The 21,701-nt window shown below is 47.5% G+C and overlaps 1 protein-coding gene across 1 annotated transcript in view; it reads left to right on the forward strand.

The window, feature by feature from the left end:
• Positions 1–21,701, forward strand: part of CACNA1B (calcium voltage-gated channel subunit alpha1 B) — a 123,051-nt gene that overhangs the window by 29,155 nt on the left and 72,195 nt on the right. Inside the window, exons 5-11 of the mRNA XM_087914652.1 lie at positions 314–466; positions 1,852–2,036; positions 16,000–16,103; positions 16,637–16,752; positions 16,957–17,013; positions 18,400–18,489; positions 20,742–20,951. Coding sequence (XP_087770778.1) covers positions 314–466; positions 1,852–2,036; positions 16,000–16,103; positions 16,637–16,752; positions 16,957–17,013; positions 18,400–18,489; positions 20,742–20,951 — 915 coding nt within the window. The remainder of the gene's footprint in view (positions 1–313; positions 467–1,851; positions 2,037–15,999; positions 16,104–16,636; positions 16,753–16,956; positions 17,014–18,399; positions 18,490–20,741; positions 20,952–21,701) is intronic.

Genomic DNA, 21,701 nt, shown 5'->3' on the forward strand with positions numbered 1-21,701 from the left:
CAATAGTTCAGCTTTGCTAAAGTTTTGTGAGATTCCAGGAACAGCCGCCAAGAAATGGCTGGTATATTCCTTGGAGAAATTGCTTGAGAAATGAACACTCTTTGATAGGCTCTTGTGAAGTTCAGCCTGAGCAAATCAAGATCTGGATTTGAACTCAAGCTGGTGAAAATCCCCAGAGAACTGGGCTAGAAGTCAGCAATGTTTGAGGAATGTCTTTACCCCCCCTGAGATATTTTCTGGTTGGACTCCTCTCTTTGTTAAGATCCTCCGTGGACTGAGTCTCTCTCTCTTCTTCTTTTTTTTCCTTGCCCAGGTTTACAAGTTGTCCTCAAATCCATCATGAAGGCGATGGTACCCCTCCTTCAGATCGGCCTCCTCCTCTTCTTTGCCATTGTGATGTTTGCCATCATCGGTCTGGAATTCTACATGGGCAAATTTCACAAAGCTTGCTTCTCCAATGAAACAGGTGGGTGATGGGGAGGCCAGTCCAACAAGACAGCTTTTGTGTGGGGTGGGGGAGAGAATAGTATTAGCAATAGCACACAGACTTCTATACCGCTTCCCAGGGCTTTCCAGCCCTCTCTGAGCAGTTTACAGAGTCAGCCTCTTGCCCCCAACAACCATCCGGCTCCTCATTTGACCCACCTCGGAAGGAGGGAAGGCTGAGTCAACCTTGAGCCTGGTGAGATTTGAACTGCTGAACTGCAGGCAGCTGACAGTCAGCAGAAGGAGCCTGCATACCGCCCTCTAACCACTGCACCACCACGGCTCAATAACCATGGAATAACGAAGTAACAGAAGAACAGAGTTGGAAGGGACCTTAAAGTAAGGCCACATCTGGAACACTGCACCCAGTTTTGGTTGCCACATTACAAAAAAGATCTGGGACTTTGGAAAAAGCGCAAAGAAGAGCAACCCGGGTGATCAAAGGCCTGGAGACAAAAAATGGTCTAGGGCCTCCTGCTTGATCAGGGGGTTGGACTAGAAGACCTCCAAGGTCCCTTCCAGCTCTATTCTGACCGATTGATTGACCTTGGGAGATCTTCGATCCAAGTCCACCCCCCCCCAAGCCAACCCTATGCCATTTCAGACAAATGATTGCCCACTTTAGGATGGTGGCCGTCTCCCTGAGGAGTCACAAGGTCCCCTTTTGCAGCCTTCCGACCAGCAAAGTCGAATGGGGAAGCCAGATTGATTTAACGGCCGTCCTACTAACTTAACGGCTGCAGGGATTCCCGTCTAAAACTGTGGCAGGAAAGCTCATGAAATGGGTCCAAACTCACTTAAAAGCTCTCTTGCTTAGTGACAGAAATCTTGGGCTCCACTGTGGTCAAAGGCCACCTGTCTGTGGTCTTGCTTGCTTCTGGAGTGAGAATAATGGTCGAAGTTCATAGGAAGGTCAGGTTCCAAGTAATGTGTCCATTATAAAACGAACTCCGAGGCATTCTGTTTTCTCAAAGAACCAATTTATTTAGATACACCATCTTGGCACTAGCTAGTGGCAAGCCAGTAGTGAAAGTTCCTGGGCTTTCCACGTCACTATAAGCAGCATTTTTCTCATTTTCCAAAACGATCGATCGCATTGTCCAACCGGGATGTGAACCGGTTGCTTAGAGACTTCGCTCCTCCTTCCTCTGGTCAACCAGCGGTCGGAACATGGCTGACTCATCACCCAGATCTGTTGTTATGGCTGGAACTCCATCCACCTCAGGCCTCCCCGCTTTCCTCTCCCAAGTGTATCAAACTGAGTTCACAGAAGTCACCCAAAATACCCCCAGTCCATAATCTAACTAAATTCAGGCCGGACAGCTCCATCTTTCTGATGACTTTTCTTAAAAAATATCCCTGCAGGTGAGAGGCTGGGAGATTTCCCCTGTGGCGAAGACTGGCCGGCGAGGCCCTGTGAAGAAGGCACCTGCAAGAAATACTGGGAGGGCCCCAACTTTGGAATCACCAACTTCGACAATATCTTGTTTGCTGTGCTCACCGTCTTCCAGTGCATCACCATGGAAGGATGGACCGACATCCTCTACAACGTAAGTTCTGCTGGCCCCGGATGAGCAAAGGCCATCTAAGCCAGCCCAGCCTACGGAAGGGATCTCCCGCTTAGGATCTTCTCAGTTTAAGACGTATTTGGTAAGAAAAAAGAAGGTGGCCAATCTTATCTCTGCAGGGATGGCGTTCCACAGACAGGGAGCCATCAGGGAGAAGGTGGTTCCTCTCGGTCCCATTAGACTGACCTCCCTGGGAGAGGGGACCCGTATTGTTCCCTGCCTCCCAGATCTGGTGGGTTGAGTAGATATAACTGGGGAGGGGTGGTCCTTCAGATAACAGGGAGGGAGCCACCATGGGGAAGGTCACTCGATCAGGGGTCGGCAACCTTAAACACTCAAAGAGCCACAAAGGTCCTAACCGGAAGCCCCTGTTCAATTCTGGAGCCGACTGGAAGTCCGGTTCCCCCACCATAGAGTCTCCTTCTAGCGCAACATCCTTTTTCCTCCCCCTGCCCTCTCAATTGTGGAGCCGACCTGCAACAGGGAGCCACAGCAGAGGGATGAAAGAGCCACATGCGGCTCCAGAGCTGCAGGTTGCTGACCCTTGCAGTAGATGGACCTCCCTAGGAGAAGGGACCCCTAACATCGCCGGCCTCCCAGATCTGGTGGGTCATGTAGGCCAGAGAGACAGCAGGAGGCTTGTGTTGGGTTCAACAGGGTTGCTTTTCCAGGAACTTGGCATTGAAAAGTTTGCAGGGAACCCTTAACTCCTGTGGTGGTGGTTGTTGTTGTTGTTGTTGTTGTTGTTGTTGTTGTTAAGGGTTTTGTTTCTCAGAGATCTCAAAACTAGGTCCCGACTTTGTTGGATAATCAGGTTGGTCTGGCAAGTTGGAATATCTATCATGAGTCCTTGGCAAAAGTTCCTGTCTATGGGATCTGCTTTGCTTTTGGGCGAGACTCCGTCAAGTTCTAGAATTGGAAGGAGATGACACACTTTTCCAGATCAAAATCCATCCCCCTCCAAGTTGCTCCAGGCTTTCTCCATTTCAGATATATATATAATTTATGGGGTGGGGGGAGAGAGCAATTGAGCTATTGCTGCTGCTGCTGCTGCTGCTGCTGCTGCTATGGTTACATAATTAGGAGTCAAATATCCTTTTCAGATTTACTGGAAAAACACTCGCAGAGTTACTTATCGGATCCAGAAACAGGCGTACTATATGATTGGGGGGCGGGGGGAGAAGGAGGGTCTTCGTTTTCTTTCTTCTGCTTCATTGAAGTCATTAATCAGGCCAAGACGTTGGTTTTTCAAGGGGGGAGGGGAGAAGTTTGCCTTTGAAGTGGGCTCAGTTAAAGAGCTACAGGAGAAAGGGGGGGTGGGGGGGCTGTGGATAGGATGCTTTCTGCTTTTGCTTGAGCATGCAAATCTCACAGAACATAAAGTAACAGCGTTGGAAGGGACCTTGGAGGTCTTCTAGCCCAACCCCTTGCTCTAGAAAGAGACCTTATACTGTTCTGCACAAATGGGTGCCCAGTCTTTTCATAAAAACTTCCTGTGTTGGAGCACCCACCACTACTGAAGGCAAGTCATTCCAGTGACTGGATTGGACGGGATGGGATTGGTTTGGATTGAAAAAGAAATGGGATGGGATGGGAAGGGAAGGGAAGGGAAGGGAAGAGAAGAGAAGAGAAGAGAAGAGAAGAGAAGAGAAGAGAAGAGAAGAGAAGAGAAGAGAAGAGAAGAGAAGAGAAGAGAAGAGAAATGGAGATAATAGAATAGAACAGAACAGAACGGAATAAAATAGAATAGATTTGAGAATGGAATGCAATGGAATAGAATAGAATGAAGGGACCTTGGAGGTCTTCTAGTCCAGCCCCCTGCTCAAGCAGGAGACCCTTATACCATTTCAGACAAGTGGCTGTCCGGTCTCTTCTTGAAAGCCTCCAGGGATGGAGCAGCCACAACTTCTGAAGGCAAATCGTTCACTGATGAATTGTCCTCCCTGTCAGGAAATTTCTTCTTAGTTCTAGGTTGCTTCTCTCCTTGGTTAGTTTCCATCCGTTGCTGTTTCTCCTGCCTTCTGAAGGGGCTTTGGGGAATAGCTTGACCCCCTCCTCTTCTTGGTGGCAGGCCCTGAGATATTGGAAGACTGCTATCTCGTCACCCGCTGGTCCTTCTTTTCATGAAACTAGACAGGCCCAATTCTTGCCCCAGCTAGACATCATTCTTAATCCTGCCCTCGAAGACTGCAAAGGGATGGTTAAAGGAACCTCTCACCCGAGTCTATTTGGGCATGGCTACACTCGAAAATGAGTGGAGGTTCAGCCATGTTGACTTCTTTGTTCCTTCATGTTGTTTGTTCCTCGTTTGGGAGTGGTGTTCCCCCCGCTTTTCTGTTGTCGAAACAAGCTGAAAACCTTTTACTCAAGTTTTCTCTGGGAAGCGTCTTGTGCGAAGGGCAGACAGGTTAATGCATTGAGAAAGGTTTGAGGAGGAGGAGAAGCTGTAAAAAAAAAGAACGTTTTGCTTTCTCAAAAGACAAAACAAGGCCAAGGAGGAACGTTAAGAAAGGTTTCTGGGTTTGTAGCCAAAGGGCCAGGCGGGGTTGAAGAAAAGCCCCAGGAAATCATGAGGGGTTGTGGGCAGGGCGGGAGGACAGGTAGCCTGGCTGCAGCGCTCCAATAGGATTCCAGGTTTATGGACGGATAGAAGGGAATATTTGCAGCTCAAGGCTGCAATCAGGGCTCCTCTGTACTCTCTGAGCTTGGTGGTTTCCTTGCAGACATTTCGCTACCAGACTAGGTTAGATCATCAGTGCTAGAACGGAGGGGAGTTGGTGGTGGTGGTGGAGGAGGAGGAGAACTGTGGCCTTGGTGATTTTCTTGCAGACATTTTATTGCCCACCTAAGTAACATCATCAGTGCTAGAAGGGAGTGATATGTGTGGAGGAGGAGGAGGACTGTGGGGTTCTTGGCATTATCTGAGCTTGGTGGTTTTTATGAAGATGTTTCATTGTCCAACTAGGTAACATCATCAGTGCTCCAATCAGCACTGATACTGCTGCCTAGTTGGGTAATAAAACGTCTGCAAGAAAACCACCAAGCTCAGAGATCACCAAGGACCCCACAAAGATTGAAGTATCAGGAGAGTAGAAATTGGATCTGCATGTTGCTTCGTTGAGTCTCTTCCAACATGAAAGATTCCAAGATATTTTTGGGAGGAAGTTGATTTATACCAAACTAAAAACACCTTTCCAATTTTGCCGACTTTCCTTTCTGACCTAATTCATTTCCCTGAATGAGAAAGGCTAACAAATTATCTTGTGAATCTTGGCTCTGTTTATTTTTTTTGGCAATCATTAATCCTGTTTAGAATCTCCTGACATTTAAAGAGTGGTGGTGGACAAATAAGTTAATCTTTAATTCCATGAATAATATTTGTATTTTTAAGGGACAGGATTTTCAGGAAATTTCAATACGAAACAAAATAATGATCCCTTCTTCTCTTTTTTCCCCTCCATCCTGTTGCTCATTTTTAATCCCTGTTGATTAATCTAGAATAAATTGCATCATTCCCCACTCATAAGCAGACATTCTTGTGTAAATACAGAGCTGAACGGAACTAGACAGTACATTGTTAAAATTTTCTATTTTGTAAATTCATTTTTTGAAATTTACTGTTCTAAAGAGCTACAGGAGGCTTTTGTTATTTGTTGGTTAAAAGTTATCTTTTCATATATATGTGAATACACTCCACGCAACCGACTCTCTTCTACCACTGATGATGTTCCCTAGCTGGGTCATGAGACGTATGCAAGAAAACTACCCAGCTCAGAGAGCCCCAAGGATCCCAGAGTTGAACCCCGAGCTACAAATATTCTTCTCTATTAACTTTATTTTTATTTTGTTTGCATTGCTGGCAAAACCAATCTCCTCTGCCCAACTCAGAATTGGGGAAGATTAAAAAAATACTATGTGTGTGCAGTTCAAGACTCCTGCTAGAACCTTGAAGAGGGTGGGGGAACAAGGAGGATGGGCAGAAGGATCACTTCCTCCGGCTGAAGCTCACCCCGGGGGCTCCTGGCGTTAGAAACTAACCAGAAGCTTTTCTGCTAGCGGCAGGTAAAGAAGCAAGGCCCAACTTATTTAGGAGGATAAATAAAGGGTGCCTGTTAACAGCCCTAAGGAAAGAAGGAGGTGAGCAAAACGCTTGGCTAAACAAAAGGCACGCCTTTCCTGCTACCGGAGGAAACGGCTCTTCCCAGAGTGAAAATGGAGGTTTTCAAACAAAGTCTTGGGAGCCTTATGAAAAAGAACAAATCGGGAAAATGTCCCTCAATCCCCAGGATCTACTGGTGGAAGCGATGGGTAGGCAGTCCTCAACTGGTAGCCAACTTCGTTTACATCGGCACTGAAAAACAGTCACTTCATGGCCATTTTTCACACTTACGACCACCGCAGCATCTCCATGGTCATGGGATCAGAATTTGGACGCTTGGCCGCTGACTCATATTTACGACGATTGCAGTCTTCTCAGAGTCACCGTGATCCCCTTTTGCGACCTTCTGACGAGCTCAGTCTTGGGGGAATCTGGATTTGCTTAACAACCCTGGGACTAGCCCCACAAGGGCATTGAATCACTGCACCGCGGATGTTTTGCTTCTCGCCCCAGGGGCTTCCTCAGCTCTTTGCATCAGTTGTGACCTGAAGAAGCTTCTTGGGTGAGAAGCGAAAGGTCTTTGAGGAAAAATGAAGCCCCGTTGCCTCTTGACTAGAAGCAGGGCTGGGACAGCTGGGACCTGGGTGGCTGAGGCGCTGCAGAGGCCTCCACCAGCCCTTCCCTGGGCCTCAGGTGGCTCATCCCCGAGGTCAGTATGGTTGCCCCAAGGGCACATCCCGTGCGTCCCAACTCCATCCTCGGAAGGGGGGCCCTCGTTCCGCTTGGCCCAGGCCACTCCTCCTCCCCTTGCCTGAGCAAAAGGAGGGACCCGGGTGTGGGCGTGAGGCCCAAGGCTGCCCGGCTGCAAGAGGACTTGGCCCAGGGACGCTGCTCCTGACTGCCTGGAGGATGCATGCTGGAGGGGAGCCAAGCCCCAGAGCCAACCGAGCAATTGGGAGTTGGCTCTGAGGTAGCCGAACTAATCGTATGTTCTCTTCAAATGCTTTATGTATTGAAACAAATGCAAATTGAAATGGCCATCCGCGCAACTTTGATTTCAGGATAGCGATTCTCAAAACACGGTTGGTTGCCTCAGAAGTTTTGCTACTGGAGCAGAGTCTCCCCGCCCGCATCATCTCCCACCTTCCTGGGCTCATCCTTCTAAAACCTGTCGTTGGCTTAACAGTTTTGGATGAGCTCTCCAAGGTCATCTCTGCGGCTTCTACCCATGATGGCTTTTGATCCCTGCAAAATATGGTAAACCGGTCCAGCATTTGAAGTTCCATCTCAAACCGGATCTTCTTGATGGAACCAACGCACAGAGTCTTTGGACATCAAATGCCCCAATTTGATGGCAACACGGTCAGCTGATAGTTCAAACCGCCCTTTTATTGCTCCAACTTTCTCCCAAATGCTCCCACATTTTTGGCAAGTCCCAGCAAAGTGATCACACACACACACACACACACACACACACACACACACCCCTCCAGCAGCCTCTGGCTGCAAGGAGTCCAGCCCAATGCTGTGAGCACCACCAGGTTCTCGGAGAAGCACCGCGGAGGTTCCATCTGTTCCGTGCAAGTAGCAGAAGACAGATCGGCAAATGGCATTGTCAAAATCGATCGTCTAGTCACCCCGTCTAATAAAGGGAGACAAGCCCTATCCATTTCCAGGCAAACATGGGTGTGAAAATCAGGGCCAAGGAGCCCCTTCGCTACAAATAAGCAGGTTGACAGGCCGTGTCCCAAGTTCATGCCACTAATGAGATTGAAGTGTCACCGACTTGCCAAGGCTGGAAGGAGGAGGAGGAGGAGGAGGAAGAGGAGGGGGTGGGGGAGAGGAGATCACCTGAGCAAGGGAACCCCGCTCCCCCCAAATGGCCTTGGTGAGCTGTAGACCCTTTCCGTGTGGAAGGTAGATCGCAAACAAAATTAGGCCAGGCCGTATTGTGTCAAGACGAAGACAGCAGCCCCTCAGTCGTGTGCCTTGTCACCTTCTTGCAGCTTCTTGTTACAGCAGCATAAGAGAGTTGGAAAGGACCTTGGAGGACTAGAATAGAATAGAATAGAATAGAATAGAATAGAATAGAATAGAATAGAATAGAATAGAATAGAATAGAATAGAATAGAATAGAATACTTTATTGGCCAAGTGGGATTGGACACACAAGGAATTTGTCTTTGGCGCAAATGCTCTCGGTATATACATAGAGAAAGGTAGATTCGTTAGGAATCCAGAGGCCGTCCAGTCTCTTCTTAAGAGCCTCCAGTGTTGGAGCACGCAGGACTTCGGGAGGGAAGCTGCTCCAGGGGTTAATCATAGCCGAGAGGTTTCTGCTTAGTCCCGGGTTGCTTCTCTCCTGGGTTAGCTCCCATCCGTTGCTTCTTCTCCTGCCTTCTGGTCCTTTGGAGAATAGCTTGACCCCCCTTCCTCTTCTTTGGGGCAGCCCCCTCAATACTGGAAAAGGGCTCTCATGTCACCCCTGGTCTTGCTTTTCACTAGACTAGACCTACCCAATTCCTGCAACTGTTCTTCACACACACACACACATACACACACAATATTGTGGAGACCAAAAGTGGATGCAATGAAACGGGATGCAGTTCCTTAAGACTTGTTAAGTAGCCCTGGAAATGCTTTGTTGGCATTTCATCCAAGGATGAGTCCTCTCTAAGGTTGCCCATCGTGGAAACCTGATCAGATGCCTCCCCAGAGCGAGCCAGGAAGGCAGAAGCAGGCAGGAAGATCAGAAGCTCCCAGCTGGAGATGGTGGCAACCTTCTGAAGTTGGAGGGCGCCGACGTCCTTGCTGTGCTGGAGACCGTTGGACTTTTTAAAAATTCTTTCCTTCATCTCCCGGAAATCACTCCTGCTCCTTTCTGCCCGGTGAGGCAGATCTGTCTGTCGTCCTCCCCGCAGCCCTGGAGGAGGAAAGAAAGAAAGCCTCGAAAGCTTTAAGAAAAACCGCAAGCTTTAAGGCGCTGATAAATCGATAAAAGCCCCGGCACTCACAGCCGAGTGATAAAAAATTCATTCAGCCCCGGCACTAGCACAGACCCCGCCTGCTGCTTTATTCATGAGATGGTCTCCCTGCCACTGTTAAACCTTCCATTCACCAATGAGAATTACAGGCTGGCTAAGAAATACTTTCATTCCCATTCCCACTCTCTCCCCCCTCTCTCTTCTGTCTCTCTCTCTCTCTCCTCTCTCTTTCTGTCTCTTTCTGTCTCTGTCTGTCTTCTGTCTCTCTGTCTCTGTCTGTCTGTCTGTCTGTCTGTCTCTCTCTCTCTCATTCTACTCTCTCTTCTGTCTCTCTGTCTCCCTCTGTCTCTATCTCCACCGCCTTTAGAAACAAGAAAAAAAGGAGAAAAATAACAACGTGTTAATTAGGAAACAGACGAATGGCTTGACTTGCAAGGAGATGGCTTCTGAGGCTAATTGAACGCTTGACACGGAGCCGTGGAGGCTGGGAGAGCTCCATTTGGGAGTTTTAAGGGAGGTGTTTTGTATGAGGAAAGGTCTCCGGTTCATCTTTTTAGCCTTTTTAGGGTGGAGGGGCTCAGGAAAGAGCATCCTCCTTAAACACCTGGACAGTGGATGCTTTCAAATTGATGCAGGTATTGCTGGGTTAAAGCTACAATCCGACTCAACAACACAAGGCAGACCCTGTGTCCACAGAAAGGTTGAGGGGAGGCATACGAGTAAGGGAACATAGAGCAATAGAACTGGAAGGGACCCTGGAGGTCTTCTAGTCCAACCCACTGTCCAAGGCAGGAGACCTTATATCATCCCAGATGAATAGTTGTCCAATTTTTTCTTGAAAGCCTCCAGGAGGCAAGCTATCATTGAGTAATTCATCTTCCAGCATCCTTTTTACATCATGGTGACCAGAAGGGGACACGGTGTTCCAAGAGTGGCCTCGCCGGTGGGCTCGAGCCAAGTCCGATGGCTCCTCGTGATCTTGAGGCAGCCTGCGAGAGCGTTGGCTTTGGGGGCAGCTGCAGCACACGGCTGGCTCGTGCTTAAGTGGCGATCCACCTGGATCCCGCTCCCAGGCCCTCCTGTTGAGCCAGGCATGGCCTCCGTCAATTTTATAGGTGGCTGATTCAGGAGGCCTTCCCAGTTCATCCGCATGACACAAACGAACCAGGTATGCTGGCTGTGAGAGCGGAGCTCTCGCCCCACAATCAGGAGGCTGTGAGTTCGATCCTAGGTAGAAGCAGATATTTCCCTCACTCTGGGCACACTGAGAATATATCCGCTGACCCAAACTCTGCATTGGCGACAGGGAGGGCAGCTGGCCATTACAGCACTCTGCTAGCTCCGTTCGGTGGCCCAGACTCCACCCCGCCAGGGACTATTAAAAAAAGATGGTGCTGGCTGTGAGTCGTCATGGACCAGGAATGGATCCTCTCTTGCCTTCATCAACTCCCTTGGAAAGGGAACGGAAGGTCCCTCCTGAAGAAGCCAAGCCAAGGCCCTTGGATCCTTTCCTCTGAGAATGACACTGCCAAAGTGTGGGGAGAGGGTGCCAGAAACGGTTCGCTCATCAAAACACCCTGATTAAAATTAAAAGCTAGGGAGCAGCAGGGAAAGAGGCCCAATAATTGCCTAAGCCAATTTGGGAACGCAGATAATGAGGCGTGAATGTCGCAATGAAAAAAACCCTCTTTGTGCGTTGGCTCCCATGGAACCAAAGAGGAAACTGTTCTCAAGAAGAGCAAGTGGCCCATCTCTCACAACCATCGGGTCACGGGCTCTGCAGCTGTGGTCTGCTCTTCCCCAAATGGCCTGTTTGGGCAGCTTTTGTGGTGGATGGGCTGTCCAAGGAGAGGACTTTGGAGGGGTTGAAGTTTACAGCTAATTTGAAAGGGCAATACTGTGAGGTCTTGCTGCTCTCTGAGCTTGGTCGTTTTCTTGCAGATGTTTCATGACAGCATCAGTGCTAGGACGGAACGGGGTTCATCACGTGGAGGAAAGGGAAGAGGAGGAGGAGACTTGTAGGATCTTTGGTGCTCTTTGAGCTTGGTTACTTTCTCATAGACATTTCATGATCCTACTTGGTAACATCATCAGTGCTAGAAGGGAGCGGGACTCTAGCATTCCCTTCTACTGTGTTTCCCCCAGAATAAGGCCCAACCAGGGAATAAGCCCTAGCATGCTTTTCCCAGATGCTTATAATACAAGCCCTACCCCAGAATAAGCTCCAGTTAATCTTGTCAGCCAGACAGGTGCATTTAGTACCGTATTTCCCTAAAAATAAGACTTAATCGGAAAATAATGCGCCTTTTGAAAGCAAAAATTAATATGAGACCTGGTTTTATTTTCGGGGAAAGATGGGTAGCACTGGTGATGTTCCCTAGTTGGGTTATGAAACATCCACAAGGAAACCAACAAGCTCAGAGAGGACCAAAGATCTCACCGTTCAACCCTGAGTTATAAATATTCTCTTCTAAAGAGCAACCCACTCCCAGAAACCGGCGAATGGCTGATGAAGAAGGAACCCTGTACACAATTGGTGAACTTCTAGAAAATTTTTGGCAGAAGATTGGAGATCAGTGGAGCCCTTCCATGCTGCCGTCTGCGCTGTGGCACCTTCCCTTTTGGCAATTCTCCTCTGTTTCTGGAAGCCATTGATAGATTTTTATTTATAGTATTGTACCAATGCGATACTATGCAGCGCAACAGCAGGCGAACGCTTGCTGACCTTCTTTGTTGCTTGCAGCGTTCTCAAATCCATTTATGAGAAGCGTCCACTCGAAAATGTGGGTTATTTTGGATCGCATCCAGCTCGACCATCTATTGTTGTGTTCTCCGCTGCCTGGAGGAAAGGTGATGAGGTCTCATCAGCACCGTGTGGCAGCTGTTCTTTCTTTCTTTCTTTCTTTCTTTCTTTCTTTCTTTCTTTCTTTCTTTCTTTCTTTCTTTCTTTCTTTCTTTTCTTTTCTTTTCTTTTCTTTTCTTTTCTTTTCTTTCTGGAGGGAAGCCGTTCTGCTGGTTGATTGTTCTCACCATCAGGAAATTTCTCCTTAGTTCTAGGTTGCTTCTCTCCTCGGTTAGGAGATGGCGCTCAACAAATGGAAACCCAATTCCGCCGCCCATGTACACACACACACACACACACACACACACACACACACACGGGATACGGGGGAAAAAAAGGATGGGAAAATATCCCAATCGGGAGGCTCTTACTCCTTGTTGCCCCGGCCAGCTCCATTTATTTACAGCAGTTTGTGGAGGGGCTAAATTACACTAAACATAGAGCATAAAATAGCTTGGCTAATTAGCAGAAGTGAGAAGCTCTTGTGAACCCGGCTCTGAAGCAGGAGGAGGAGGAGTGGATTTTCCCAGGTTGGGAAAGTTCCCCTTTTAAATGAGATTATACTTTTAAATTACCCCTAATCAGAGCAAGGTGACTAACACGCTGCCTGCCTGCTGGAAAGACAAATCGCCTGTGTTGACTCCCACTTGGAAGAGTCTGGCTGAGTACCTTCTTTCCGTCTCGCTCTCTTTCTTCCTCTCTCTCCCACTCTCTCTCTCCCTCTCTCTCCCACTCTCTCTCTCCACACCTCTCTCTCCCTCTCTCTGTCTCTCTCCTCTCCCCTCTTCCTTCCTCTCTGTCTCTCTGTCTCTTCCCCCTTGAGACTTCTGCTGAAATTACTTGGGCTTCCAGTGAATTATTCAGATGGAAGAGAAAGCGAAGATACAGGGCTGGGCCTGGTGGTGTTTCTCTTATACAATATTTAACTTTTCCGAAACTAAACTATGCTGGGCTTTGGCGGGGTGTGTGTGTGTGTGTGTGTGTGTGCCATCCAGTTTCCTGCTCCCTTAACAACTTGGGGTGGAAATTCCAAAATGGATAGAAAAGAAGATTTGTACTTCAGGATTAAAATGTGCAGTCCTCTGTGCTCTCTGAGCTGGGTTGTTGTTGTTGTTGTTGTTGTTTTGCAGACGTTTCATGACCCAACTAGAGAACCTCATCAGACCTAGGAGAGAATGGGGTTTGCGAAGTGGAGGAGGAGAAAGACCGTGGGGTCTCTGGTGCTCTCTGAGCTTGATGGTTTTCTTGCAGATGTTTCATTGCCGGGGGGGGGGGGGGTAGACTAGATGACCTATAAGGTCCCTCCAATTCTGCTATTTTATATCTGGTATTAAGATTTCACCCTAGAAAGGAGAACCTGGGCTCTCTAATGTCCTTGGCCTTCCCTTGGCGACTTGCATGCAGCAACCCTTAGAGCACCACATTTTTATTGCTGGACTCCGTTGTCTCCCGGATTCTTCAATGCTCAGGAAAATGCATGTAGATTCAGATCTGGTAGGGAGAGAGAAAAAATAAAATAAAAGTTCAGCCTCCTCCCTGCACAGCTGGGAATCAAAAGCAGGGAGAAAAAGACTCGGATCCAGCTATTTCCATGCAAAGCACCATTGTTCTTTTCTAAAAATACATAGATAGTGGCAACATGTGCACATTCTCACACATATTCCTGCCATTCTTTTCTTTATTAAATCAATCTATTTATTTTACAAGAGAAAAGGCACTTTGTTCTCAAGGAGGTGGGGATAATTTAGTCCTGAAATCACAATGCCACAATTAGTGATGTGACCACCACGCCTTCCCTCGAATTTATCCTTGACCTGAATTGACTGGAAGTGGGTATGTCTAGTCTGATGAAAAGAAGGATTAGGGTGACGGGGGAGCAGCCTTCCAATATCTCAGGGGCTGCCCCAGAGAAGAGGAGGGGGTCAAGCTCTTCTCCAAACTGCACCAGAGGGCAGGACGAGAGGCAAAGGATGGAAACTGATCCAGGAGAGAAGCAACCTGGGACTGAGGAGGAATTTCCTGACGGGGAGGACAATCAATCAGTGGAACAGCCTCCCTCCAGAGATTGTGAATGCCCCAACCCTGGAAGTTTTCGAGAAGCGACTGGACAGCCCTTTGTCTGAAATGGTGTAGGGTTTCCTGCCTAAGCAGGGGGGTGGACTAGAAGACCTCCAGGGTCCCTTCCAACTATTCTATTCTATTCTATTCTATTCTATTCTATTCTCTCCTCTCCTCTCCTCTCCTCTCCTCTCCTCTCCTCAGAATAACAGAATTGGAAAGGACTTTGTAGGTCATCTAGTCCTGCTTAGGCAGGAGATCCTACACACCATTTCAGACAAAGGGCTGTCCAGTCTCTTCTTGAAAGCCTCCAGTGATGAAGCTGCCACAGCTTCTGAAGGCATTTCAGACAGATGATTGTCCAGTCTCTTCTTGAAAGCCTCCAGTGTTGGAGTAACCACAACTCCTGGACTCAAGCCCTTCCGCTGATTAATTGGTCTCATTTGTCAGGAAATTCGTCCCCAGTTCTAGGTTGGTTCTCTCCTTGATTCATTTCCATCCATCGCTTCTTGTCCTGCCTTTAATTTTTGATCTACTTAAGCAACCGGTGAGTCTCCAGATGTTGGGCATTGCTCAGCCAGGAGAGACTAAGAAATTTACCAACATCTGGAAGGCTACATGTTCCCCTCCAGTTGTCTGCACGCTTAATTGCTGGCTGCAGAGCCCCTCCGGTCTGTTCCTCTGCCTTCACTTTGTAGGAGTTTAAGAAGCCTTTTTGAGGAGTGAAATATTAAATGGATGGGGAAGAAGGGAAGGAGTTAGTCAAACGTGAATAAGGGCTTGGAATTTTTCGCAAGGATGGCGTTTCCCCTACTGGGGGTGGGGGCAATGGGGAGGGGGAGGAGGGAGTAAATGGATTTCAGTGCCTTAAACGCGGCCTTGGTGGACTGGCCAGAAAGTATTCAGGTGGGGAAAAAACTGTTCCGTAGCCTCCTTGCTAAAATGCAGAAACGGGGAGGTTTCTGTTTGCCCCGGAGCAGCTCGGTTATGGTATTGTAGGTTCTCTCTGATTGATGGACGACGTGCCATCACTCCTAAATATTAGAATGTGCAGAAATGAACAGGCCAACGCTTGCTATTAAAGGAAAGGAACAAACCGAATGCTTTATGCTATGGGAATTGTTTTATCAATGGCTGGAGAATAAAAATGGAAATTAGAAAATTTAAGAAGATCAGCGAAAAATAGCAAATGTGAATGAGAATTAAATATGCTAAGATTGTTATCGTAGTTAGATACATTATGTGTAGTAGTATGAAGTAAGAATAGAGTAATGATATAAAAGTAACGCATAGGTATTAATTGTAATGGTTATTGCACAAGATATTTGTACCCAGAAGACATGAAAGATGTTTAAACGAAAGATGGAATGTTTGTAGAAAATAAAATTATTTTTTTAAAAAAAGTCACTTTCCCCTCCTGGCAACCGCATGGAGATTGACAGCTGCAGGGCAACAGGTGAGGAATGACTCCTGTCTCCTGGAAACAGCACAGGTGGCCCTCCACTCACAAGGGTTTGTTTAGTGACCGTTGGGAGTTACACTGGCGCCAGGAAAAAAAAGTGACGTACGGCTTTTTTTTCACACTCACGGCCATTGCTGCATTCCCCCCGGTCACGGGATCCAAACTTTTGGCATCTGATTCCCATTTACGATGGTAGCTGTCCCCTTTTGTGACCTCCTGATGAGTAAAGTCAACGGGGAAGCTGGATTCACTTCACAACCGGGTGACTAAGTGAGCAAGTGCAAGGATTCACTCAACCACCGTGGCAAGACAGGTCATCAAGAGGAAGCAAAATTCCCCTAAGCAAGGTCTCCCTTGGCAAGGAAAATGAGGGGGAGGGGCGCGTGTGTGTGTGTCAGCCGTGGTCGTAAGTCGAGGTCTACCTGTTCGGCCTCTCTGGCTATGTGGGCGTTTGGGGTGTTTGCTCACTTTGGCCTCTCCTTCTCTCTCTCCGCTTTCCAGACAAACGATGCTGCAGGGAACATGTGGAATTGGCTTTACTTCATCCCCCTCATCATCATCGGGTCCTTCTTCATGCTCAACCTGGTCCTGGGTGTCTTGTCAGGGTAAGGATGACTTTTCTTTCTCCTCTGCCCTGCCTTGGCCAGTTTGGTGGGTCAGTTCCCACTCCAGAGAGAAGATCCGACCGAAGAGACTCTCCGTAGCTCACGGCTGAACCGAGGGGTCCTTGGGGCTCTCGGAGCTGGGAGGGTTTCTCGCAGGAGCTTCATGACCCAAACTAGGGAACATCATCCGTGCTAGAAGGGAGGAGGAGGAGGAGGAGGACTGTTAGGTCCTTGGGGCTCTCTGAGCTTGGTTGCTTTCTTGCAGGCATTTCATTGTCCAACTAGGTAACCTTATTAGTGCATTATTATTAAGGGACGGACTAGAAGACCTCAATGGCTCCTTCCAATGCTATAATCCAATGGGACAATTCACACACCTACAGGATTCCTTCCTTCCTCTTGATCCCCCCCCCCACCAGCTTGAATGAAGTAGCAAATCCTCTGTGCAGATGCCAAAATCACTTCCTTGCCACGGAGGTTAAGTGAATTGCTGGGCTGAGGGTTACACTCGTTGATCTGTTTCCTCTCTGCAGTGAGTTTGCCAAAGAACGAGAGAGAGTTGAAAACCGGCGAGCTTTTCTGAAACTCCGGAGACAGCAGCAGATCGAGAGAGAACTTAACGGCTACCTGGAATGGATCTTTAAAGCAGGTAAGATGGGGAAAGGTCTCCAGCTTGAGCAGGGGGGTGGACTAGAAGACCTCCAAAGTCCCTTTCCACCCTAGGATTCTATGTTCTAATGAAAGAAAGCAATGTAGAGTAGAATGGAATAACAGAGTTGGAAGGGACCTTGGAGGTGTTATGTGTGTGTGTGTGTGTGTGTGTCTATATATATATATATATTTGTGTTTTCAGAGGAGGTGATGTTAGCAGAAGAAGACAAGAATGCTGAAGAGAAATCCCCCTTGGATGGTGAGTCTCCTAGCTATGTATTTCTCTCCTTGTGTGCTGACTCTGTAGCTTTTAATGCAAAAGGCTGGGTAGATCATAGAAAGAGACTAGAAACATATTTCAGACCACAGAGAGCCCAGAATCTGCCTTTCTCACAGATTGGTTCAATATTTTGTTGATTTCCAATATAGAAGAATATTTGTAGCTCAGGATTGAAATGAAGGGTCCGTCCTGCTCTCTGATCTTGGTTGTTTCGTTGCAGACATTTCATTCAACGTCATCACCCATACCAACCCACAACAGGGCAAATATAAACTGAGAGCAAACCAACTCCTTACTAGCATTGATGAAGTTATCTAGTTGGGTAATGAAATGTCTGCAAGAAAATAAGCAAGCTCATAGAATACCAAGGACCCCACAGTGGTCATCTTCCTCCTTCTCCTCCTCCCTTTCCTTCCACAAACCCCACTCCCTCTTAGCACTGATGATGTTACCTAATCGCGTCATGAAACGTCTGCAAGAGAACAAGCAAGCTCAGAGAATGCCAAGAACCCCACATTTTGTTGATTTGTCAGATGGATATTGTGCCTTTAGTTCAGGAACTCAAAATCATGGATATAATGCTCTTTTTTCCCCATGACAACAAAATCCCATGGAGATACGTTGGGCTGAGAGAGAAAATGGCTTCCCCCAAAGTCACCAAGCAAGCTTTGTTCTCATCATACTGGTTGCAGAGTTAAGGCTGACATCTCATCTACTTTTATTTGGAGTGGGAAGATTGATGTATGACACTAGCTATTTCGGGTTGGTTTTTTTAAAGGGCCCCTCCTCATTAGCTAAATAATTGATCCGTGAGAATTGGAGGCACAAAACTCCTGAGAATTGAAACTGGGACAGCGTTTTTGATACGCAGAATTGCTTTATGCCAAATTATGTTCAAACTGTGGAAGTTAACTCACGGCCATCGTCGGATCACAGTCCGTTGGAAAGAGGCAACGTTATGGTTTGAACAGCGCAAGGGGGAAATCCCCCCCCCCGCTTGATTCTGATGCCAGGCCACGGTGGGGGGGACACAGTTCTGGTTTGCAACCGGGCAAACACCCATCCCTGGTCCCTGTTTTGATTGCTCTGAAGATGTTCAAAGATGGTTGGGGGAAGCTGTGCTTAGCTGGAAGGCTAAATCAATAATGGTTCTTGCCAGAAAAGGATGGAGAAAAGGAACTGTCAAGGGGCTGGTAGGCCACCAGGCGGCTGGCCCAGGGCTGCTTTGAAGCCACCCTTTAGATGGCAGGCAATTGGAGTCTCAAAGCTTCGGAGAATGGAAGAAGTTTGGGCCTCTATTGAAAGCTGATGGCCCAGGTGTTGACTGCCTATGTCTCCCCTTTTCTCTCCCCTTTTGGTTTCTAGTGCTGAAAAGAGCGACAATCAAGAAAAGCAAAAACGATCTAATTCACGCTGAAGAAGGAGAAGATCACTTCACAGATGTTTGCTCTGTGGGTAAGCCTAATGAGGGACATTCTTCTTCTTCAGTAGACGGTCTCTCTTCCAAAGCCAAAGGTTCCGGGTCATAAATGAGCAAAGTACACTGTCAACTCAACCCCAGGGGTTGCCCATGTTTAGTTACAGGATGCCGCTTTGGGGAGTGTGCTAAGGAGAACGCAGCTGGATCAGGCTCTGAGTTCATTTGTTTGGGTATTTCTTGTCCCCCATGGACCAACTGAATGCATTTGGGAAGCGGGATGATAACAGCAACCTGGGAGCTCCAGGAATGGAGTGAATGGAGCTGGGAGAGAGAGAGAGAGAGAGAGAGAGAGACTGGCCTGTCTGTCAGCCCTCAGACGGAGAGTCAACAGGCCCCAAGTCTGGAGGTGGCTGATGAAGAAGAAGAAGAGGAAGAGCAGCTGGGTCCAGTGCCTGACATGCAGATGCGCAGAAGGCAGAGGAGAGGAGAGCAGTGGAAATCTGTGGGCCGGTCCTTGGGAAGGAAGAGCCACCGCTGCTAGGGAGGCTCTGGGGATAAAAGGCAGGGGGTGGAGACGCATAGATGTGGCAGACAACTATTCATCTTCCAGCCGGATGGACTGGTCAGCCTGCAGTAAGAGAGAAACTTTTTGCCGGGGCTGCCGGGGCTCCAAATAAAGGAATCTTTGAGTTCACTTCAGAGGGTTGGTACTGTTTGGGGAGCTGGGTCAGAACACGGATTGGACAGGGAAACCTTTATCTTTTTTGCTTATGATCCGTGAGCACTTGATTCTCCTGGATCCAGTCGGCTCCCCTTTTCAAACCATTTGAACTGGTTGCCATCAGCAGGTCTGTTAGCAACAGTCCTCAGGATCGTGGTCTAGAGTTGTAGGATTTAAAAAGATCTTAAGATGATCCTGTTCTCACTACAAGCAGAACATCTTTGTTAGAGAACCGCCCAGCGTCTGCTGAAGACCCACAAGCCAAAGGGAGCCCATGAATCTCAGCTCCACGTCCGTATTGCGGTCAGGAAGGTGACTCAGATTTGGTCTTACGTAAAATTGAAGTTGAACCTTCCCTGTTGGAAGAACTTCACTTCGTCTGGATTCCCTCCTCGCTTGTAGAATTTCCTCATGCGTGCGCTTCCTCCTTCTGCTTCTCAGAAATGGTTACGCTCTAACGGCTGAAGGTGTCGACTTTATAGCATTTTAATATGGATAATTTCTTGACGTGCTGATGACAGCTTGTGGGAAATTTACTGTATAATTACCCACAGGCCCCAAAAAGTGCTGACCGGCAGGGACCTCTTGCCAACAGTTATGTTTTATGAGTTGTTTTCTAATTCCCTTAAATTGTCCTGCAAAGAACCTCGTAATCACTTTCCAAAGCAACATGTGGTGGCAGCAGATAGAATTTGCTTGATTAAAGAAAAGATCGGTTGGCGACATAATGAGCTTCAAATGCAGGAGAAAAATACACACGGAAGCATCATAAAGATTACGGCTGCCCTGATGCATGTGTTTATGCTATGCAAAGGAACCAGACCCATTACAATGGTGACTCCTGCTATTATTTCTATTACTATTATTGATTAGAAGTAAGTCAATTTACAAAAGTGAAATCTTTCATGGACAAACAAAGCCACATCTGGTCAGCTCTTAAATTGCAATACCTTAACAAAGACCCCCATAGATTTGGCTATCCTCCCAGAGAATACAACAACCTTAAAAAAAAGAAAGCACAAGCTATTGTAGGATCCCAGTTCCGTAACCACGGTGCAGAAAATAAAATTATTTGTTGCATGATACCCAAGAAGCTCTAGGCAGAAAGTCCAGAATTACCTAAAGATAGGTTGGCAAACTGCCAGCCAGGCAAGAAGGAGTGATCAAACAGGGATCTGGCCTTGAGTCCTTGTGCAGCTGCAAGAGACTTGGAACTATCTTTCATGGAACCTTGTCTGTTTGTTCTCAGAGGAAAGAGAGCGGTGTGGGGAGATTCTTGTGTTATAGGCAGGATACAATAAAGTCGTCCGCCTGAACCCTCCCAGTGCAGATCTGGTTGCTCCCATTTATCAAAATAGGGTTCCATGATTTAACTATTTAAAACCATTGTCTAATAGTTTCAGGAGGACAGAGGACCAGCTATTGGTGGGGTACAGTTTGGCCCCTTCTGGTGGGGAACGTGACCTCTTGCGTGATGAATGGCAGCTTGGATATTTTTGATCTTGGGATCCCCCTCCTCCCCCTCCTCCTCCTCTCAGATTGAACTATTTTCTTCTACAACTGCAGGGTCTCCATTTGCCCGGGCCAGCCTCAAGAGTGGCAAGAACGAAAGCTCCTCCTACTTCCGTCGGAAAGAGAAGATGTTCCGCTTCTTCATTCGGCGCATGGTGAAGGCCCAGAGCTTCTACTGGATTGTACTCTGTGTGGTGGCTCTCAACACGATGTGTGTGGCCATTGTGCATTATGATCAACCAGAAGGTCTCACCACTACCCTTTGTAAGTAAGGTCTTCTTCGGTCAATGCTACTTCAATGTTAGGAACACACAAGGTTGGAGATTCTCCATCATCCTGGTCACAGTGGACCTAAAGGTGCTTCTCCAAAACCCAAGTAGACTTTCTTGTTTTTGTCTCTTTTGAAAAGGTTTCACTTCTCATCCAAGAACTGAACGGAAGAAGTTTTTTGGATGAGAAGCGAAAAGGTTTCAGGGGAAAAACCCCCAAGAAAGTCCAGTTGCCTTTTTGGCCACTCCAAGATGCTCAGCCTTTTCTTCTCAAGGCACTGGGAGTTGCAATGACCCCCACCCATCACCGTGACTGGATGGCTTGCAGGCGCTCAATAAATACCCTCAGGTATTGCTGCACACACTGAGCGAAGTGGAAAAAAAGAATTTCCATGTTACCAGAGACATTTGAAGCTTAACAAGCAAAATGTAAGCTTGACCTCTTTTGGGGGATGATTTGGAACGAAATCAGAGGTTGGTGGGTTTTTTTTCTCCTGAGGTTTGCAAGCCGTTTGTTCTTTTCCCACAAAGGGATATAATAAGGTGATGGGAGTACAGAGAATTGGATATTTTTTTTCTGTTTTAAAACTTTTCCTCCATGTAAGTTAGGGCTAAATGGCTAAAAAGAGCATTTGTCTTTCATTCCCCCTCCCTGTTTCTTCTTTTTATTATTCTTTTAAAAAAGTAAAATAAAATATAAAACCAAGGGAACGAGAGTTCACTTTGCCAGAAATGATTTCTTTCT

The sequence above is a fragment of the Pseudonaja textilis genome, chromosome 17 (genome assembly GCF_049901715.1).
Source record: "Pseudonaja textilis isolate UNSWEBS1 chromosome 17, rPseTex1.2, whole genome shotgun sequence".
In the NCBI taxonomy this organism is placed as follows: domain Eukaryota; kingdom Metazoa; phylum Chordata; class Lepidosauria; order Squamata; family Elapidae; genus Pseudonaja; species Pseudonaja textilis.